The sequence below is a fragment of the Muscardinus avellanarius genome (genome assembly GCF_963383645.1).
Source record: "Muscardinus avellanarius genome assembly, chromosome: 20".
In the NCBI taxonomy this organism is placed as follows: domain Eukaryota; kingdom Metazoa; phylum Chordata; class Mammalia; order Rodentia; family Gliridae; genus Muscardinus; species Muscardinus avellanarius.
Window position 1 is genome coordinate 34,208,809 of NC_137806.1, and position 17,208 is coordinate 34,226,016.

The 17,208-nt window shown below is 52.7% G+C and overlaps 1 protein-coding gene across 1 annotated transcript in view; it reads right to left on the reverse strand.

Annotated features, from left to right (window-relative positions):
* The window catches only part of MAP3K21 (mitogen-activated protein kinase kinase kinase 21), a gene marked incomplete at both ends in the record, with an annotated part of 43,364 nt that overhangs the window by 21,935 nt on the left and 4,221 nt on the right, over positions 1–17,208 (reverse strand). Inside the window, 3 exons of the mRNA XM_080717236.1 lie at positions 2,854–3,029; positions 4,504–4,652; positions 5,959–6,139. Of these exons, the coding sequence (XP_080573362.1) occupies positions 2,854–3,029; positions 4,504–4,652; positions 5,959–6,139 (506 nt within the window). The remainder of the gene's footprint in view (positions 1–2,853; positions 3,030–4,503; positions 4,653–5,958; positions 6,140–17,208) is intronic.

Here is a 17,208-nt window from a genome sequence, read left to right on the forward strand (position 1 = left end):
GAGACTGCTGCTAGCCGGAGTATATGCTTCGTTCCTTGGCACAGGCAGGAAGGTTAATCATTAGTGGCTACGCGAGGCCCGTGGCGCCCAAGACAATCCCGGGCCAGACAGAGACCCGGAGAGGCCGCTGGGGCCGGGGCCCGGCGTCTCCAGAGGCTCCAGGTTACTGAAGAGCTCAGGCCGGAGCCAAGTTCCTGACCAGCAATCCCGGGCCCGCCGCCTCCCGGCCGCGCAGCCAGCGAGGGAACGGGGTTGACAGGGCATGGCGTGCTGCCGCCCTGCCAGGGAGAAGCTGGCAGAGCAGGCGAGAGGAACACAGCAAACAGCTCCTGGCCGGCCTCGAGCGGGAACCAGAGGGCCCCTGTGCGCTGGCTTTGAAAGAGCGGCACCCAGGTATCGAAGACAAAGAAAAGAGGACCCCAAGCGGCCGAGCACTCCATCTGAACAGCAGAGCCCACCAGACACCCTGACGCGGGCAGAGGCCGCCCGCTCGTTCCCACCCGGGCCCTTATTTCCACGCCGTGTGTTAGAGAGCCCTGGTGGGGACGCTCACACCCTGCCCTTCCCAGAACAATGCGCAGTAACTGGGCTGCAGGTGAAAAGGGCGTGTAGAGACCGTACGCAGTAGCGCTTGCAAGTTTAAATTCGAACATGTTATCATTTTCCTCAGCCCTCCTCCCAAGTCCTCTGCTACTGCCTAAAATAATTTTTATATTTCTTAAACAAATTTCGGGAGGGTGCTGGGGATTAAACCCAGCTCTGTTCTACCTCTGAGCTACACACTCGGCCCAGCTTATTTTTATTTGAAAGCGGGTCCCGCTGGGTCGAGGATTCTCGCTACTTGCTGAGGTTGTCCTCTAACTTTTGACCCTCCTATCTCAGCCTCCCAAGTACTGGGATTGCAGGCATGCGCCACCGCACCTGGCTATCTGTTTTTTATTTTGAAACAGGGTCTCACTGAGTTGTGAAGGGCCTCACTAAATTGCCGAGGCTGGCCTTGAACCTATGATTCTTCCATCTCCGCCTCCCAAGTACCAGGGCTGCAGGTGTGCACCACCACATCCGACTTTGACTACACATCTAACTTGAGAATTCCTAAAAATCATTTGGAGAAGCATGAAAAAAAATCAAGTCACTTCCTGATTATTTTAAGTCAATGAAATGTATTCAAGCTTCCAGGGAACACAGGGACGAGGAGCTACTGGCTGGGAGCAGCCCCTCTGAGAGCTGCAGGAGGAAGCCCAGTCCAGCCTGGGCCTGGACCCTTCCCCAGCAGACCCAAGGCCTGGCCCCCTGCCGGTGAAGACCTCCTTACCTCTTCCCTGGGGTGGGGGTGGGGAGGCCCGAGGCAGTGCTGGGCCCCTGCAGGGCTCATCTGAGCCTCACCCCCTGTGGCGTGGCACTCAGGGAGAAGAGGGGCACAGAGAGGGACCACACACAGGATGCGCCCGGCTGCCTGGCTGCAGAGGCCGACAGAAGTGACTCCCGTGGGTACCCCGACAGTCCCAGTCCCAGGCCCCAGTGTCCTCTGCCCCAGGCATTCCCCCAGGATCCTGCTTAAAAAAAATCACCCAGCTTCTGAAGGCTGGGACCGACCCTCGTCTATCTCCAAGACCTACCAGATATAAAATCCTTTTCTGGATAGACCTTCATCAACATTATTAGTAATTAACCACACCAAACGTTTGAACATGACACATTAGAAACACGCCCGTATATACACACCGACTACGTGCCCAGCAAGAGAATTGGGGCCGCCACTTACACACTTGAGAATTAACCCTGGCTCATCAAAATGGTCTAGTGTTACAGTGTCTTTTAAAAATGAATGCTATCTGGGCGTGGTGGCACACACTTGCGATGCCAGCATTTGGGAGGCTGAGACAGGACGATCACAGTGGCCAGACTCAGCTACTCAGTGAGGCCCTTTGCAACTTACTGAGACTGTTTCAAAATAAGGAATAAAACTAGCCGGGCGTGGTGGCGCACGCTTGTAATCCCCGCGCTTGGGAGGCTGAGACAGGAGGATCGCACAGGTTCGAAGCCAGCCTCAGCTACTTAGTGAGGCTCTCAGCAACTTAGTGAGACCCTGTTTCTAATAAAATATAAAATAGGGCTGGGAGTAGAGTCCGGAGGTAGAAAGCCCCTGGGTTCCATCCCCAGTACCACCAAATAAGGAAAGAAAGAGAAAGAAAGAAAGAAAGAAAGAAAGAAAGAAAGAAAGAAAGAAAGAGAGAGAGAAAGAAAGAAAGAAAGAATAAAACTAGCTCAGTGTAACTCAGAGGTAGAATGCCCCTGGGTCCCATCCCTAGTACCAAAAAAAAAAGTGCTAAGCTGGGCATTATCCCAGTACTTGGGAGGCTGAGACAGAGGATCACAGTTCAAAGACAGCCTCAGCAAGTAGTGTGAAGCAGAATGCCTCTGGTCTCAATCCCTAGTACCAAAAGAAGAAGAAAAAAATCTCCAAATAAAAGAGCCTTTCCTCCAGTTATACATTTTGAGTACACTTTTGTTCTATTTTTATCCTGCAAGAAAGCAAGCAATAAATACATCCGCAGAGATGGCAGAGTGAGCCTGCCTGGGTCTCAGCTCCCGTTTCTCATGCTTTCTGTCCTGGTGTGTGGATGGCGCCGAGGATTGAACCTACGGACGCTGTTCCTCCGAGCCACACCCCCAACCTATATTCTTATTTTGAAACAGGGTCTCACTAAGTTGCCGGGTGTCGTCTCCCAACACTGCTGAGGCTGGCCTCTGGCCTGCGATCCTCCTGTCTCGGCCTCCCAAGTGCCCCCACCCAGCTTCCCTGGACGCTCTGAGCGTGCGGTCACCATGGCATTAAAAACCTCCTCCTACCTTCTCCTTTGTTCTCAGGTCCTCAAACATCTGCTGGATCTCCAGTTTCCAGTCATCCTGCAGCGAGTGGAAAGACTGCGGGGGCATCTCGGTCTGCACGGCCTCCTCGATGGCAGACAGCTGCTGGAGGATGAGGCCGAAGGACGGGCGGATGTGCGGGTCCTGCTCCCAGCACTCTGCGAGAAGAGACGGCGTCAGCCTTGGCGCGGTCCGTGCCGCCTGCCGACGCCGCTGGCTTCTCAGCCGTGGGTTTTATTTCGTTTTATGCTTCTGAGGGTTGAACTCGGGTGCATTCTACCCCCAAGCGACACCCTCAACCCTGCTTTATTTTTTATTTTGAAACAGGGTCTCACTAAATTGCTGGAGCTGGCCCGTAACCTGTGATCCTCCTGTCTCGGCCTCCCCAGGACCGGAATCACAGGCGTGACCGTCCTGGCTGCGCCGTTTCACCCTGACCGATTTTGCTTTAACATCTACCGCTCGAAGCCCAAGTCCTCGATGTCCGCTCCTGAAGCGCTCAGGATCCCCGGCCGAGATCCCGGACCCTCCGAAGACCCGGGGTCTGTCCACGCGGCGTGCTTCCGCGGGCCGCGTCTTGTCCCCGGGCCTGCGCCTTCCACCAGCTCGCTCTCACGAGGCCCATGCTGCCAGGACACGTCCGGGGCAGAGCTGCACGTACAGGAACTCGGCTCAAGAGAGCCACGCTAAAACTCCATCGCCGAGGAGCTGAGACACCACGAAGTCAACTCGGAGCTTCCGGAGAGCGAACGCCCTCCTCAAAGATAAGGAGCAAATAAACGGACGAGGTCCTGCAAAACCAGCCCCTTTGGCAGGCAAAATGTGTTTTTTTTTTTTTCTTTTCTTTCTTTTTTTTTTTTTTTGTGGTTTTGTGGCACTGGGGATTGAACCCAGGGGCATTCTACCTCTGAGCTACATCCCCAGACCTGTTTTAATTTTTATTCTGAAACAAGGTCTTGCTAGGCTGTTGGAGGTCTGGCTACATCGCTGAGGCTGTCCTCAAACCTGAGATCCTCCTGTCTCTGCCTCCCCAGTACTGGGATGACAGGTGTGCGTCACCACGCTGAGCGAAGCCTGTAAAACATTTCTCATCCTTAGCTAAGGGTTTAAAATGGCAGACCTGGAGCCTGCCCCGGGCTTACTGGAGTGTCCAGTTGGTCACGCTCTGCAGAGAAACCAGGTCCTGATACAAATGCCTGGTTTTCAGTGACGGTTTTATTGTGTCATCTCGTCTCTAAGAGGAGGACGTGGCGTTTCATATCAGAGAGAGCTTCTAACTAACTCATTCATTCACTTACTTACGGCACTGAGCAATCTACCTCTGAGCCACACCCCAAGCCCCATTTTATTTTATTTATTTTATCTTGAAACAGGGTCTTGCTAAGTTGTGGAGGGCCCCAGTACACTGCAGAGGGGGCCTTGGATCTGTGGTCCTCCTATCTCAGCCTCCCGAGGACTAGAATTACAGGCGTGCACCACCACGCCAGTGTGGGCTTCTAACTCTTAACACAACGTTTGATGACCGAGAAGGAACTGGACACTGAAATCAGAGATGTTTGCTTTTGGGGTTCAAAAGTAAAAATAGAAAAGTGGCCGTTCTCAGGCCGCACGCCAGCGGGGCGGCTCACCCACCTCTCATGAGCCTGGCGAAGGGCTCGGGGCAGGTGGACGGGATGGGCAGGGTGAGCTTGTTGACCGCCACGCCGTAGGCCACGGCCAGCCCGTCGATGCCGCGGTAGGGGACCTCGCCCGTGAGCAGCTCCCACAGCAGCACGCCGTAGCTGTGAAGCAAGGTGGTCTCAGGTTAAGCAGGCAACGGCGCGCTCTCCTCAGGATGCCGGGTGAGCTGGCTCCGCCCCTCCCAGCCGGGCGGGGCTCCTGGCCCCGCTGACCACCCCTCCCTGCTGACCACCCCTCCCCAATTCACACTCGCCCCAGGGAGCCCAGAACTCAGGAGTGGCCCGGCCTGAGGCAGCTAGGCTGGGGCGCTGGGCTCTGCGTGGGGGTCCGTGGGGCTCCATCCCTGCACTGTACTTGAGTATTTGATGGTTTATTTCCCTTCCTCTTGTTTTTTTTTCTGTTTATTTGTTTGTTTTGTTTTGTCTTTTTGTTTTTGTGGTACTGGGGATGGAACCCAGGGGCATTCTACTTCCGAGCTACACCCCAGCCCTATTTTTTTATTCTTTATTTTGAAGCCAGGTCTCACTGAGTTGCAAAGGGTCTCACTAAGTAGCTGAGGCTGGCCTCAAACCACGATCCTCCTGTCTCAGCCTCCCAAATGTTGGGATCACAAGTGTGCGCCACCGTGGCCCGCTCATTCCTCCTGCCTACCCCTGCTTTCGGCTGCCAATTCTTACCATGATGGTGCCGCCCTCCCCTCTCCTGATTAGCTGCTTTTCAGGTGAATCAGAACATTGGGCTCTGTAAGACTAATTTTAATTAAATCAGTTTTGAAGGTGATAGTTCTGCTGGAGGGTTCTAGACGCTGGACCCCTCCAAACTACTTCCTGAGTCTCTTCTGTTTAAAATAAAAAGCAGAGCTGGGCGTGGTGGCACACACTTGTACCACACTTGTAATCCCAGCATATGGGAGGCTGAGACAGGAGGATCACGGTTCGCAGCCAGCCTCAGCTACTTAGTGAGGCCCTCTGCAACTCAGTGAGACCCTGTTTCAAAATAAAGAATAAAAAGAAAATAGGGCTGGGGTGTAGCTCGGAGGTAGAATGCCCTGGGTCCCATCCCCAGTACCACAAAAAAAAAAAAAGGTAATTCCATCAGATTAAGTCATATATAAAAACCTCAAGTTACTGGTTTTTACAGTCATCACAATTGTCTCCCTTCCTCCCCCACCCCTCATACTGGGGATTGAACTCAGGGGCATTTTTCTACTGCTGAGATACATCTCCAGTCCTTATTATTTAAATTTCTTTTTGAAACAGGGTCTCACCCAGTTGCTGAGCGTCGCACTAAGTTGCTGAGGCTGGCTTTGAACCCGCGATCTTTCTGTCCCAGCTTCTGGGACTCTGGGCTGTGCCACGCCCAGCTACAACTATGCAGCTTAAAACCACAGCACGGGCCTGGGCTCACCTCCAGACGTCGCTGCCCTTGGAGAACAGGGAGGACTTGATGACCTCGGGCGCCATCCAGGCGTACGTGCCGGCCGCGCTCATCTTGGTGGTCCGGTGCCACTCCCGCGCCAGCCCGAAGTCTGTGATCTTCAGCGTCTTGTTACACACGTCGTCCTGCTCGATCTTCTCCAGCAGCAAAACTAAAGAAGAAATAAAAAGCGGGACAAGGTCACCCTCTCCCCATCCCCAGCCACGCGGCTGCCAGCCCGTTGAAGACCCAGTGTCGCTGGCGCGGACAGCGTGGATTTGCCTCCGAGATATACCCACAGCCCTATGATTTTTTATTTTTATTCTTTTTTTTTTTTTTTTTTTGAAGCAGGGTCTCACTGAGTTGCAAAGGGCCTTGCTAAGTAGTTGAGGCTGCCTGGGAACAGCCACCTAGATGCTGGGATTACAATTACAAGCTTCTTCTGGGAGGCATGCACCACCTGGGAGGCATGCACCACCACGTCGGCCTCCTCAGTCTTCTCGATAAACAGATAGGAAACTATAAAGAAATACTGGCCAAAATCAGTGTCAAAACAATTGCTGGGGCTGGGTGTGGTGGTGCAGGCCTATAATAATCCTAATACTCAGGGGGCTGGACAGAAGGATCCCAGGTTCAAAGCCAATCTCATCCATTTAGTGAGACCCTGTTTCAAAATTTAAAATTAAAATAGAGTTGGTGGTGTGGCTTGGAGGTAGGATGCTCTGGGGTTCAATCCCCAGAAAGAACTAAAAAATAACTCCGAACCCCCAGGCCTATACCAGCAGGGCTGGCAGCCTTAGAGATGTGAAAGAATGAAGACTCGGTTCTAAAATAAATAAAAAGGGAGCAGGCGTGGTGGGCACACTTGGCATCCCAGCATTCGGGAGGCCGAGACAGGAGGATCGCGGTTTGCAGACAGCCTCAGCTCCTTAGCGAGGCCCTCTGCAACTCAGTGAGAACTTGTTTCAAAATAAAGAATAAAGAATAGATCTGGGGGTGTAGATCAGAGATAGAATGCCCCTGGGTTCCATCCCCAGTACTGCAAGCAAGAAAGAAGGAAGGAGAGAGAGAGAGGAAGGAAGGAAGGAAGGAAGGAAGGAAGGAAGGAAGAATGAATCGGGCTGCAGGTGTAAGCTCAGAGGTAGAACGCCCCTGGCTTCCATCCCCAGCACTGCACACACAACAAAAAATCAATAAAAACGGAGCTAGACGTGAGAACTAAGCTCCTAAAGCATCAGCGTCCTCTAAATAAACACCACAGCGGCCAGGGCGGACGTCGCGGCAGTTTCAGGACCTGGCCGGTCCCCAGGTCCCAGTCTCCCAGGAAACCGAGATTGTACCTGGAGGACGCGCCCAGGGCTCCCAGAAAGGCCCATTGTTTGGGGTCGGTCTCCGGTGCCCAGGAGAATTCCTGAAATTCTTCAGCTGTGGGGCAGCTGAGTGAAACCACCTGGAGCTGGCTCCCCGCGGGCCTCGGGCAGGGCAGGGCGCCCCAGGTTTCAGCTAAGGACCCGGGGAGCGGCGGCTTCCTCCCGCTTCCATCATGTCAGTGCCCAGGGCCGGCGCCACCCAGGCTCAGAGCGCAAACCAGGCGGCTCACCTTTGTCCAGGGCACCCAGCACCTGGCGCCGGCCTCTCTCCTGTGGCTTTAAAGGATCCTGGCCTGGGTTAGCCCCGCTTCTGAACACCTGGCCTCCGGGCGCGAGGCCGCCTCCTGGCTCAACCTGGAGGCTCCAAGCTCTTCCAGCCCTGCCTCTGCCTTTTGGTACTAGGGAGTGAACCCAGAGAATTCTACCTCTGAGCTACACCCCGACCCTATTTTAATTAATTTATTATTATTATTATTATTATTATTATTATTATTATTATTAATTTTTGCAGTACTGGGGATGGAACCCAGGGGCATTCTCTACCTCTGGGCTACACCCCCAGCCCTATTTTTATTTATTTTGAGACAGGTTCTCACTAAATTGCGGAGGGCCTCACTAAGTAGCTGAGGGAACCTCGTCTCAGCCTCCCAAGTACTGGATTACAAGCATGTGCCACCACACCCGGCTTTATTTATTTTTTTTCAAAACAGCGTCTTGCTAAGTTGCTGAGGGTCTCAGGAAGTTGCTAAGGCTGGTGGTCTCTAACCTGTGGTCCTCCTGCCTCAGCCTCCCAAGTACTGAGGTCGGAGGCACACGCCACTGGGCAAGCTTCAGCCCCTTCGAAGTTCTGCATTCATCTGCTCAAAAATTAAATATATAGTAGTATATAATGCTTAGATATTTTCTAAAAACCACCATGTACCTACTCTATTTTCCTTCACATCTGAGGGATCATTAAGTCCTCATTCTATTCAGTGAGTCAGCGGGGCTCTGATTAATCTTTTACTAGGAATGTACTATCCCCAAAAGAAGATAAGAAAACGGGTTGAGAACAGCCTCCGCGTGGAGGCAGGGAGCCCAGCCTCACCGCGTCCATCTAGGATCATCCGAGTGTCCACGTGGAAAGCAAGCCGCGCCGTCGGTCGGCGCAGGGGTCTTTCCCAGTTTCCGGCCCCCTCTCCCCAGCACCGGGTCCTCCTTCACCAAAAGCAAGGTCCAGAATTCCAGCTCTGGTTCTCTCCAAAGTGGGCCGCTCATTCTGTCACCTCCGCGTCCTAAAAGCGGCTGCCCCCCCCAAAGTACAACAGCCTCGCTCTCCGTCCCCGGGGCCCTGCACCTCCTCCTCCCTCTATAAAAGCCCGTTCCTCTCCAGCACAGGACCCCGCACTGGAGCCCGGGACTTTACCAGCAGTGAGCCTGGCGTAATCCTAGTCCTTGGGAGGCTGAGACTGGAGGGTGGAAGATTTGAGGACAGCCTCAGCAACTCAGTGAGACGCTGTTTAAAAATAAAAAAAAAAGGAGTAGGGGTGTGGCTTAGATAGACTGCCCCTGGGTTCAGTCCCCAGTACCCTAAAAACAACAACCAAACGTGAGGTCACTGCCCGGGCCATCGGCCACTCCTGCCCAGTGTCAGCTGGCCCGTGAGCAGGACCTCCGCGTGGCCCCTTCCCAGGGACACGGCTGTAGCTCTCACAGTCGGCTGCAGCCCAGCGCCTGCCAGGGCCCCTCACACCAACTCCTGAGCGCCTAGTCCACCTAATTTGCTTATTTCATTGTGAGGAGACAAAAAGGAAATAGGCAGATAGGGAAGAGGCCTGGTAGAAAAAGCTTAATTTCCTGTTCTTCCAAGGCTCAGAGATAAGAAGGACCAAGGCTTCACAAAACCATCTGTTTACTAATCAACAAACCCAGGAGACATCCCTGGAGCAAGTCTGACACCTCTACTGAACAGAGACTCTTCAAAGGACTTGCAAATACCCTATGCAAATTCTGAGAGCTGCTTCCCAGAATTCCCCAAATCCCAAACTCACCACAACCAACAGAGGACATGCAGACATATATAACCCCTAGCACAGTCACCAAGACGGCTTTTACCCTCTCGGGGAACCCCTCCCCTTGGGAAGCTTTTCTCTCTCTTGCAGGTCGCGTTCGCCTTGAGAGATGGCGGAGTGCAACTGATGGCCACGTGGCCTGGGCTACACTCAGGTAGTGACCTGAAGGCCTCTGCTGGACATCAAGGCCGGCCAGGGCCCCTAGGGGTGACCTGCACCTCTTTTCTGGCAGATCACGTGGACTCTGGGAGAAAGCAGCTTGCAACTGAAGGCATTCGGCTTGGGCTACTCTCAAGTATTGTCCTGAAGGCAGCTGCTGGACTCCAGAGTCGAGTTTCTTCTCAAGACACTCCATTTCATCTTTGATGAAACACCGGGTTTCTTCTCAAGAACCCCCCCCCCCCCGGTTCATCTTGGGAGCTCAAAAGAAACCCCCCCCCCCGTTTCAATTGTGGGTTTTTTTGTTTTGTTTTGTTTTGTTTTGTTTTGCGTTACTGGGGATTGAGCCCAGGGACACTCTACCTCTGAACTACACCCCCAGCCCTATCTTTTATGCTTTATTTTGAAACAGGGTCTCACTAGGTTGCAAAGGGCCTAAATTGCTCTGGCAGTCCTCAAAACTGTGACCCTCCTGTCTCAGCCTCCTAAGTGCTGAGATTACAGGGATGTGCCACCACACTCAGCTAATTCACTGGGTTTTGCTTTTTTTTTTTTTTTTAACTATCAGACAGCACTTGGCGTTAGTATAGGCTTGAGTGGGACGACCCAGTAATGCCCATTGAGCTCTGCGGGAAAGCCGGCTAAGAGGAGGGGACAATACGCTATGCCTGCTCCTCTTGGCCAGCTGCTCACGAGAACCAGCTGGCCCTGCTCCCTGGAGAAGCCCTGGATGCTCAAGGATTCAGAAATGGGCCTGCTGTAGAGACCACTGGAGCAAGGCAGTCGTCTGAATACTGAGCTGTGTCAGAAACACCCCTGCCCACAGAGGCCCCACCCTGCCGTCCTCCCGCAGGGGCTGTGGTTATTGACTGTCCCATAGACCTCCCATTCCAGAGACCTGCAGCCTCGGTCCTTGGACCTCTGGTCTTTCCTGCCTACACTCTCTCCTTTGATAAGTCCAGAGGTTTCTCTCTTTATTTTTATTTTTTTGGTGGTACTGGAGATGAAACCCTTCTACCTCCGGGCTACACTCCCAGACCCATTTTATATTTTTTTATTTGGAAACAGGATCTCTTAAGCTAGCCAGGGTGGCTTGGAACCTGCGCCATCCTCCTGTCTCCGCCTCCCAAGCGCGGAGATTACAAGCGTGCGCCACCACGCCCGGCAAGTGGAGGTTGAAACGCCTCTGATGCGGAGCTCCCAGGTCTCCCCCAGGCCCCTTCCCGGCTCTATCTGCTGTGAGGACAATCTAGCAGGATGGAAGCTGCGGATGAGTCCCCAGGTCTCTCTTGGAAAGTCAGACCCGCAGCTGGCCCAGCCAAATCCTGCACAATGGCCCTTTTGTAAATAAAGTTTTATTGAGAAAGGCCACTTCCCGTTGTTTCCAGATTGTCATGGATGCTTGGGGAGGCCCTGCAAAGCCAGGGCTGTGACTGCCTGACTGGGAAGTCAGCTGCGCGGGGCACCCTCACACTGGCACCCTCACCGGGGCCCGCAAGGAGTGGGCCCAGAGCTCAAGCCTCAGATACCACATCGCCAGCTCCAGAGGGACAGATGCTTACAGATGCGGCTTCTTTCAGAGTGACGGGCCAGGACCAGCCAGGCACGCTCTGCCCCGGTGCCTGCTGTGACGGGGCAGCCATGGAGGACCGCACAGCCACCCGCCATCCACGAGAGCCGTCCACGGCCCTTCCTTCCCGCGGCTGCACCACCTGGCAGTTTTTTAAACAAAGTGCTACTGCAGCCGGAGCAGAGACGGGTCAGTGGGGAGGATGAGTCAGTGGATGATGGGTTAGTGGGGTGATGTGTAGTGGGGGTGATGGGTAGTGGGGTAATGAGTTAGTTGGGTGATGGGTAGTGGGGGTGATGGGCCAGTGGGGTGATGATTTTGGGGGTGATGGGTTAGTGGGGTGATGGTTATGGGGTGATCGTTATAGGGTGATGGGTCAGGGTGATGGTTAGTGGGGCAATGGTTAGTGAGTTATGGTTAGTGGGGTGATGGGTAGAGGAGATGGGCAGTGGTTGGGAGAGGGCTGGGTCTGAGGGTGTTAGCAGAATCTAGACAGGTGAATCCAGGGAAGGGCAGTGTGTTTATTAAAAATCCTTCCAATTCTTAGCCGGGCGTGGTGGCCCACACTTGTAATCCCAGCCTTTGGGATGCTGAGACCAGAGGATCGTGGTTCACGGACAGCCTCAGCTACTTAGTGAGGCCCTCTGCAACTCAGTGAGACCTGGTTTCAAAATAAGAATAAAAAATAGGGCAGGGGGTGTAGCTCGGAGGTAGAATACCCCTGGGTTATTCTACCCGAAAAAAAAAAAAATCCTTCCAATTCTGCTTATTTCAAGATTTTCAAAACAAGATGCTAAAAGTCAAACACATGTGCCCAACTAAGGTCTGAATCCAATTACGCAGAATTGGGGGGGAGGGTCACTCTGACCCGCTAAGGGAGGCCCTGCCGCTCTGCAGGGCGGGGTGGCCGCCATCAGAGCAGGCACCTCTCTGCATCGGTGGAGCCCCTTGGTCGTCCCCCGGGCTCTAAAATATGGTCCCAGGACCCCTGGGGCCCCTCAGAGAGCAAGAGATGAGATGCAGATAAAGACATGACCCCTCCGGCACGCTGGTACGCCTCAGAATGTGAAGTTTAAAAAGGGGAGAGGGTTCAAATTAAAAATGTGATGTCAGTCGGGTGTGGGGGCACACGCCTGTAATCCTAGTCCTTGGGAGGTTGAATCAGGAGGCTTGAAGGTTGAGGCCAGCCTCAACAACTTAGTGAGGCCCTCAGCAACTTACAGAGATCCTATTTCAAATAAAAAATAAAATATGGCTGGGGTATAGCTCGGAGGTAGTATGTCCCTGGGTGAAGTTGTCATAGTAAGTTTATTGCTATTTTTATTATTATGGGTTTTTTAATTTATCATTTCAAATGCCTAAGAGGGTAAATAGCTATTGCTCTCCATGTCCACTAACACTCTCTGGGGGAGGGGAGCCCTGTAAACAAATATTTAAGACTGCTAATCCAGCAGTATACACATAGGATGGATGGCCCAGCTCTGGGACGGAGGTCCTGGGTGCTCTCCGGCACTGACCACTGCTCAGCAGACCGGCTTTGACCAGGCCGACTAGCGCCTCGCTGCAGTTTCTCCCCCGAGGACCAGGCGGCTGAGGCGCCTGGACACTGAGCGGGTGAGAAGCCGGGCCGGGCAGCCAGGGCCCCAGATAAAGGGCGGCTGCTCTCATTAGCCGGTCACTTAGTCAAAACCACCAAAGGAGAACCAGCTTTTGGAGAAGATGAGTTTGAAAAAAAAATCAAAATCAGCTGGGCGTGGTGGCGCACGCTTGTCATCCCAGCATTCCGGAGGCTGAGACAGGAGGACCCCGGTTTGCGGCCAGCCTCAGATACTTAGTGAGGCCCTTTGCAACTCAGTGAGACCCCTATTTCAAAATAAAGAATAAAGAAAAAATAGGGCTGGGGGGGGGTGTGGCTCAGAGGTAGAAGGCCCCTGGGTTCTATCCCCAGTACCGGAAAAAAAATAAAATAAATAAAATAAAAACCACACTGACTAGGGGCATCCGTAGAAAAAATTAAAGTTTCAGGCTCCAAAATCAAGCCAGGTCAGTGTCCCCAGCCTCCTGGGGACCCTCTGCCCAGTAAAGTCTTTGTGGGGGGCGCTTTCTTCTCGGAGGCCTCTGGCCTGCCTTGAGGTGCTAGGACAGTCACGGAAATTTGGAGTTAAAATCCTCAGCCTGACATAAAGCGAGAATCAGAGACTAAAGAATCTCACTAAACAAATTATGATATTTACAAATAATTGACTGACCCTGGAGACAGAACCCAGGGGCACTGTACCTCTGAGCTACATCTTTTTTTTTGGTGGTACTGGGGTTCCTGGAAGCCCTTCTACCTCCGGGCTACACTCCCAGACCTATTTTTACATTTTTATTTGGAAACAGGGTCTCCTAAGCCAGCGCGCGCGGCTGGCTTCGAACCTGCGCGATCCTCCTGTCTCCGCCTCCCAAGCGCGGGGATTACAAGCGTGCGCCACCACGCCCGGCGTGAGCTACATCTTTAGCCCTATGTTTTTATTTTGCAACAGGATCTCACTATGTTGATGAGAGTCTCACTACTTGCTTGAGGCTGGCCTAGAACCTGCAATCCTCTGGCCTCAGCCTCCCTAGTACTGGGATTACAAGGGTGTGCCGCCACGCCCTCAACCTGTGATTTTAAAAATGAGGTTTCAGTCACGTGCGATCAACGTACGCCACGCCCAGCTATAAGTCACTTTATCTTTTTATTGCTGTTATTCTGATCTCTTGACAGCACACTCACGTAGCAAGTGACCCAGGCTGGTCCTTCTCTTCCCTCTGTGTGTTTAGCAGGCCACATGCTGCCGTGCTCTTCAAGGGCCCTCTATGGCTGGGGCAGGTGCCCACTACCTCACGCGCATACATCTGCGCACACACCCCGTGGGCCACACACACCGGCCTCCTCCCCGACCCCTCCCGCCTTTCCTTCTGGCTGCTCCCAACTGCCTGTTTTTCCCTGAAAAGTTCCACACTTTGGTGCCAGGACACACCCCGTGGCCTCTGAAGGTTAAGAAGTGCTAAGCAGGTTTGCCCCAGAAGGTCCATCAACAAGAGAGCAACTTGGTCCATTGTCGCGAATCCAGACACAGCATGACTGCCCAAGGGCACGCAGCAGGCAGCCAGTAACACCCGGGTGTGCCTGCCTGGGGGGGTGGGGCGCTCTGACCCTGGGCTCCCGGGGGCTGGGGGACATTGACTAGGGTGAGAAGGGGGGCTCAGACAAGCTTTGAAGGGAGACCTGGAGGAGGAGCACTGCCCCCTCGCTCCCCTTCCCAGGCCTGATCAGGACCACACAGATCCTCAGATGGAGAGCCTGCATATTCTAGAGCTAATCAGCTGCCCCACAACTCCAAAAAACAAAGAACAGACTATTCACTGTGGGGGGCACTGGGGGTCAAATCCAGGGCCATTCCACCTGTGAGCTCCTCCCACCTCCAGGGCCTATTTTATTTGCTAGGGAACACTGTCTCACTAGGTTGCAAAAGCTGGCTTTGAGCCTACCACCTCGGCGTCCCAAGTGCTGGGATCACAGGCCTGTGACTACTGACCCTTACCATGCAAGCATGACGGGCTGGGGTGGGGGGTGGCTTTTTCTGTGACTGTTCTTCCTCCAAAAACCTACTGTCTGATAATCTTGTCTCAAAAGCGCCTTTAAGTCTCAGTTACGGCCAGGTTCTCTTTCCCTGTGAGCAAGGCCACAGGAAGCAGCCAGCCACTTGGTAAAGAACTGAAGGGGGGGCCATGTATTTATTTTTAACTGAGAACACCCTAACTGATAGCTCCCCAGAGCCAAGCTTCTGAGTATTCACCACTGACTTGCTTATGACGATTGCCAGAATTTTATCAAATGGCTCCTTTACATGCGTTGTACTAATAAAAAAAAAAAAGCTAAAACAAAACAAAAAACATTGTGCAGTCTTAGAGCTCTAAATTGCATTTTATTAAAAATACAATTAACTTTATAGCTGGGCGTGATGGTGCACACTTGTAATGCCAGTACTTGGGAGGAGGATCACAGGTTCGAGGCCAGCCTCAGCAAATTAGCAAGGCCCTCCGCAACTTAGTGAGACCCTGTTTCAAAATGAAAAATAAAACAAGGCTGGGGGTGGAGCTCAGAGTTAAAAAGACCCTGGGTTTAATCCCCAGTACCAAAAAAGAAAAAAGAAAAAAAAATCTAACTCTATGCCTATTTGTAGATGGTAGATATAGTTGTAAATCGTAATTATTTCCCAAAGGTTTTTTTAAAAAAGAATAAAAGATGCTTATTCGCTGGCATAAAAGCTTGCAGCTTCCAACATCTGTGGCTCAGTTTTCCACAGACATTCAGTTTCTTTTAAGAAAAATATCAGTAGGACAGAGTAAGCGTGTTACAAACAGAAACAGAAATCATAAACCATGCTATGCTACTCCCTCCTTCCGTTCTGAGCTGGCGGGTTAGATCAACGCTTAGCCCACACTCTAACAAGCCTAACCTTGCGATTCCTAGGCGTACATCTGATCCTCACACCCCCACTAGACCTCCCTGAAAGCCAGGCCATGAGAAGACCAAGGTTGCCTGTCCTCAGGCCTCCCCACCCTCCTGCCTGGCACTGGTGGCCTCAGGACCACAGAGCCAGGTCGGGCACAGCTCAGTGGTGCAAGGCCGGGGCCCACCCCCAGCACTGCAGAAAGAAGCAAGTAGCCGGTACGGCGGCACATGCCTGTGACCCCAGACTTGGGAGACTGAGACAGGAGGACCAAAGGTTCGAGGTCAGCTTCAGCATTTTAGGGAGGCCCTCTGCAACTCAGTGAGCCCTGTTTCAAAAAATAAAATAGGGCTGGGGGTCTAGCTCAGAGAATGGCCCTGGGCTCAATGCCTAGAACCATAGATAGATAGATAGAGAAAGAAGAAAGAAAGAAAAAGAAAGAAAGAAAGAAAGAAAGAAAGAAAGAAAGAAAGAAAGAAAGAAAGAAAGGAAGGAAGGAAGGAAATAGACAGTAGATAGACAAAATAAAATCAGAAGCTGGGTCTCGCACTGTCATCACCAAATGCTGCCAGGTCCCTGACGGAGGCCTTCCATGTGGCGGGGAGCCGTAGGTGACCCCTGTGCACCCCTGCCTCTGCACCCCAGACCCACCTGCCGGCTCCTCACACTCCTCCGGCCCCGCCTGGGTCTGCGCCCGTCCCTCCAGGCCCCTTCTCAGAGCAGGGCGGCTCACCGCTCCTGTGTGAGGCGGCCCCATTGCAGCCTACATCCTCAGCTCCAGACACACAGACCCTCCCAGCTGCCGACCCTTCCGGGGGAATGCAGTCCCTCCCTGCGGCTAAGCTCTAGGACACCAGGGATGTTACCAATGTCCCTGGCTCTCTACCTCGGCCCCGGGCCCAGACGAGACCAGCAGAGTCAAGAGCTCCTGCTCAGGTTGCCTGCTCTCTGAATGCACGTGGAAAAACTGGTGATTTTCACGGAAACCTCAAGTTGGCTGGTATGATTCTTTAGCTTGGATTTACCGCTAGATCTCAGCAAAGTATTCTCTACCTGTGGTGCATCCGGGAAGTTCCAGAGCCCAGCATTAAAAAAAAAAATCTAGCCAGGCATGATGGCACATGCCTGTAATTCCAGTATTTGGGAGGCTGAGACAAGAGGACTGCAGGTACAAGGACAGCCTCAGCAAGTAGTGAGACTCATCCACCTAGCAAGACTCTGTTTCAAAATAAAAAACCAGCCAGGCATGGTGGCGTATGCTTGGAATCCCAGTACTTGGGAGGCTGAGATAGGAGGATCGCAGGATTGCAGCCAGCCTCGGCGACTTGTGAGACCCTCTGCAATTTAGTGAGACCCTGTTTCAAAATAAGAAATGAAATAGGGCTGGAGGTGTAGTTCAGACCTAGAATGCCCCTGGGTCCAATCCCTAGCACCACAAATAAGTAAATAAATAGATAGATAGATAGATAGATAGATAGATGATAGATAGATGGATAGATAGGTAGGATGGGGGGGATACTTGGAAGTAAAATTCTCCTGGGTTCCAGTTTCAAGCCCCTGTACCAAAAACAAACACACAAACAACAACAACAACAACAACAACAACAACA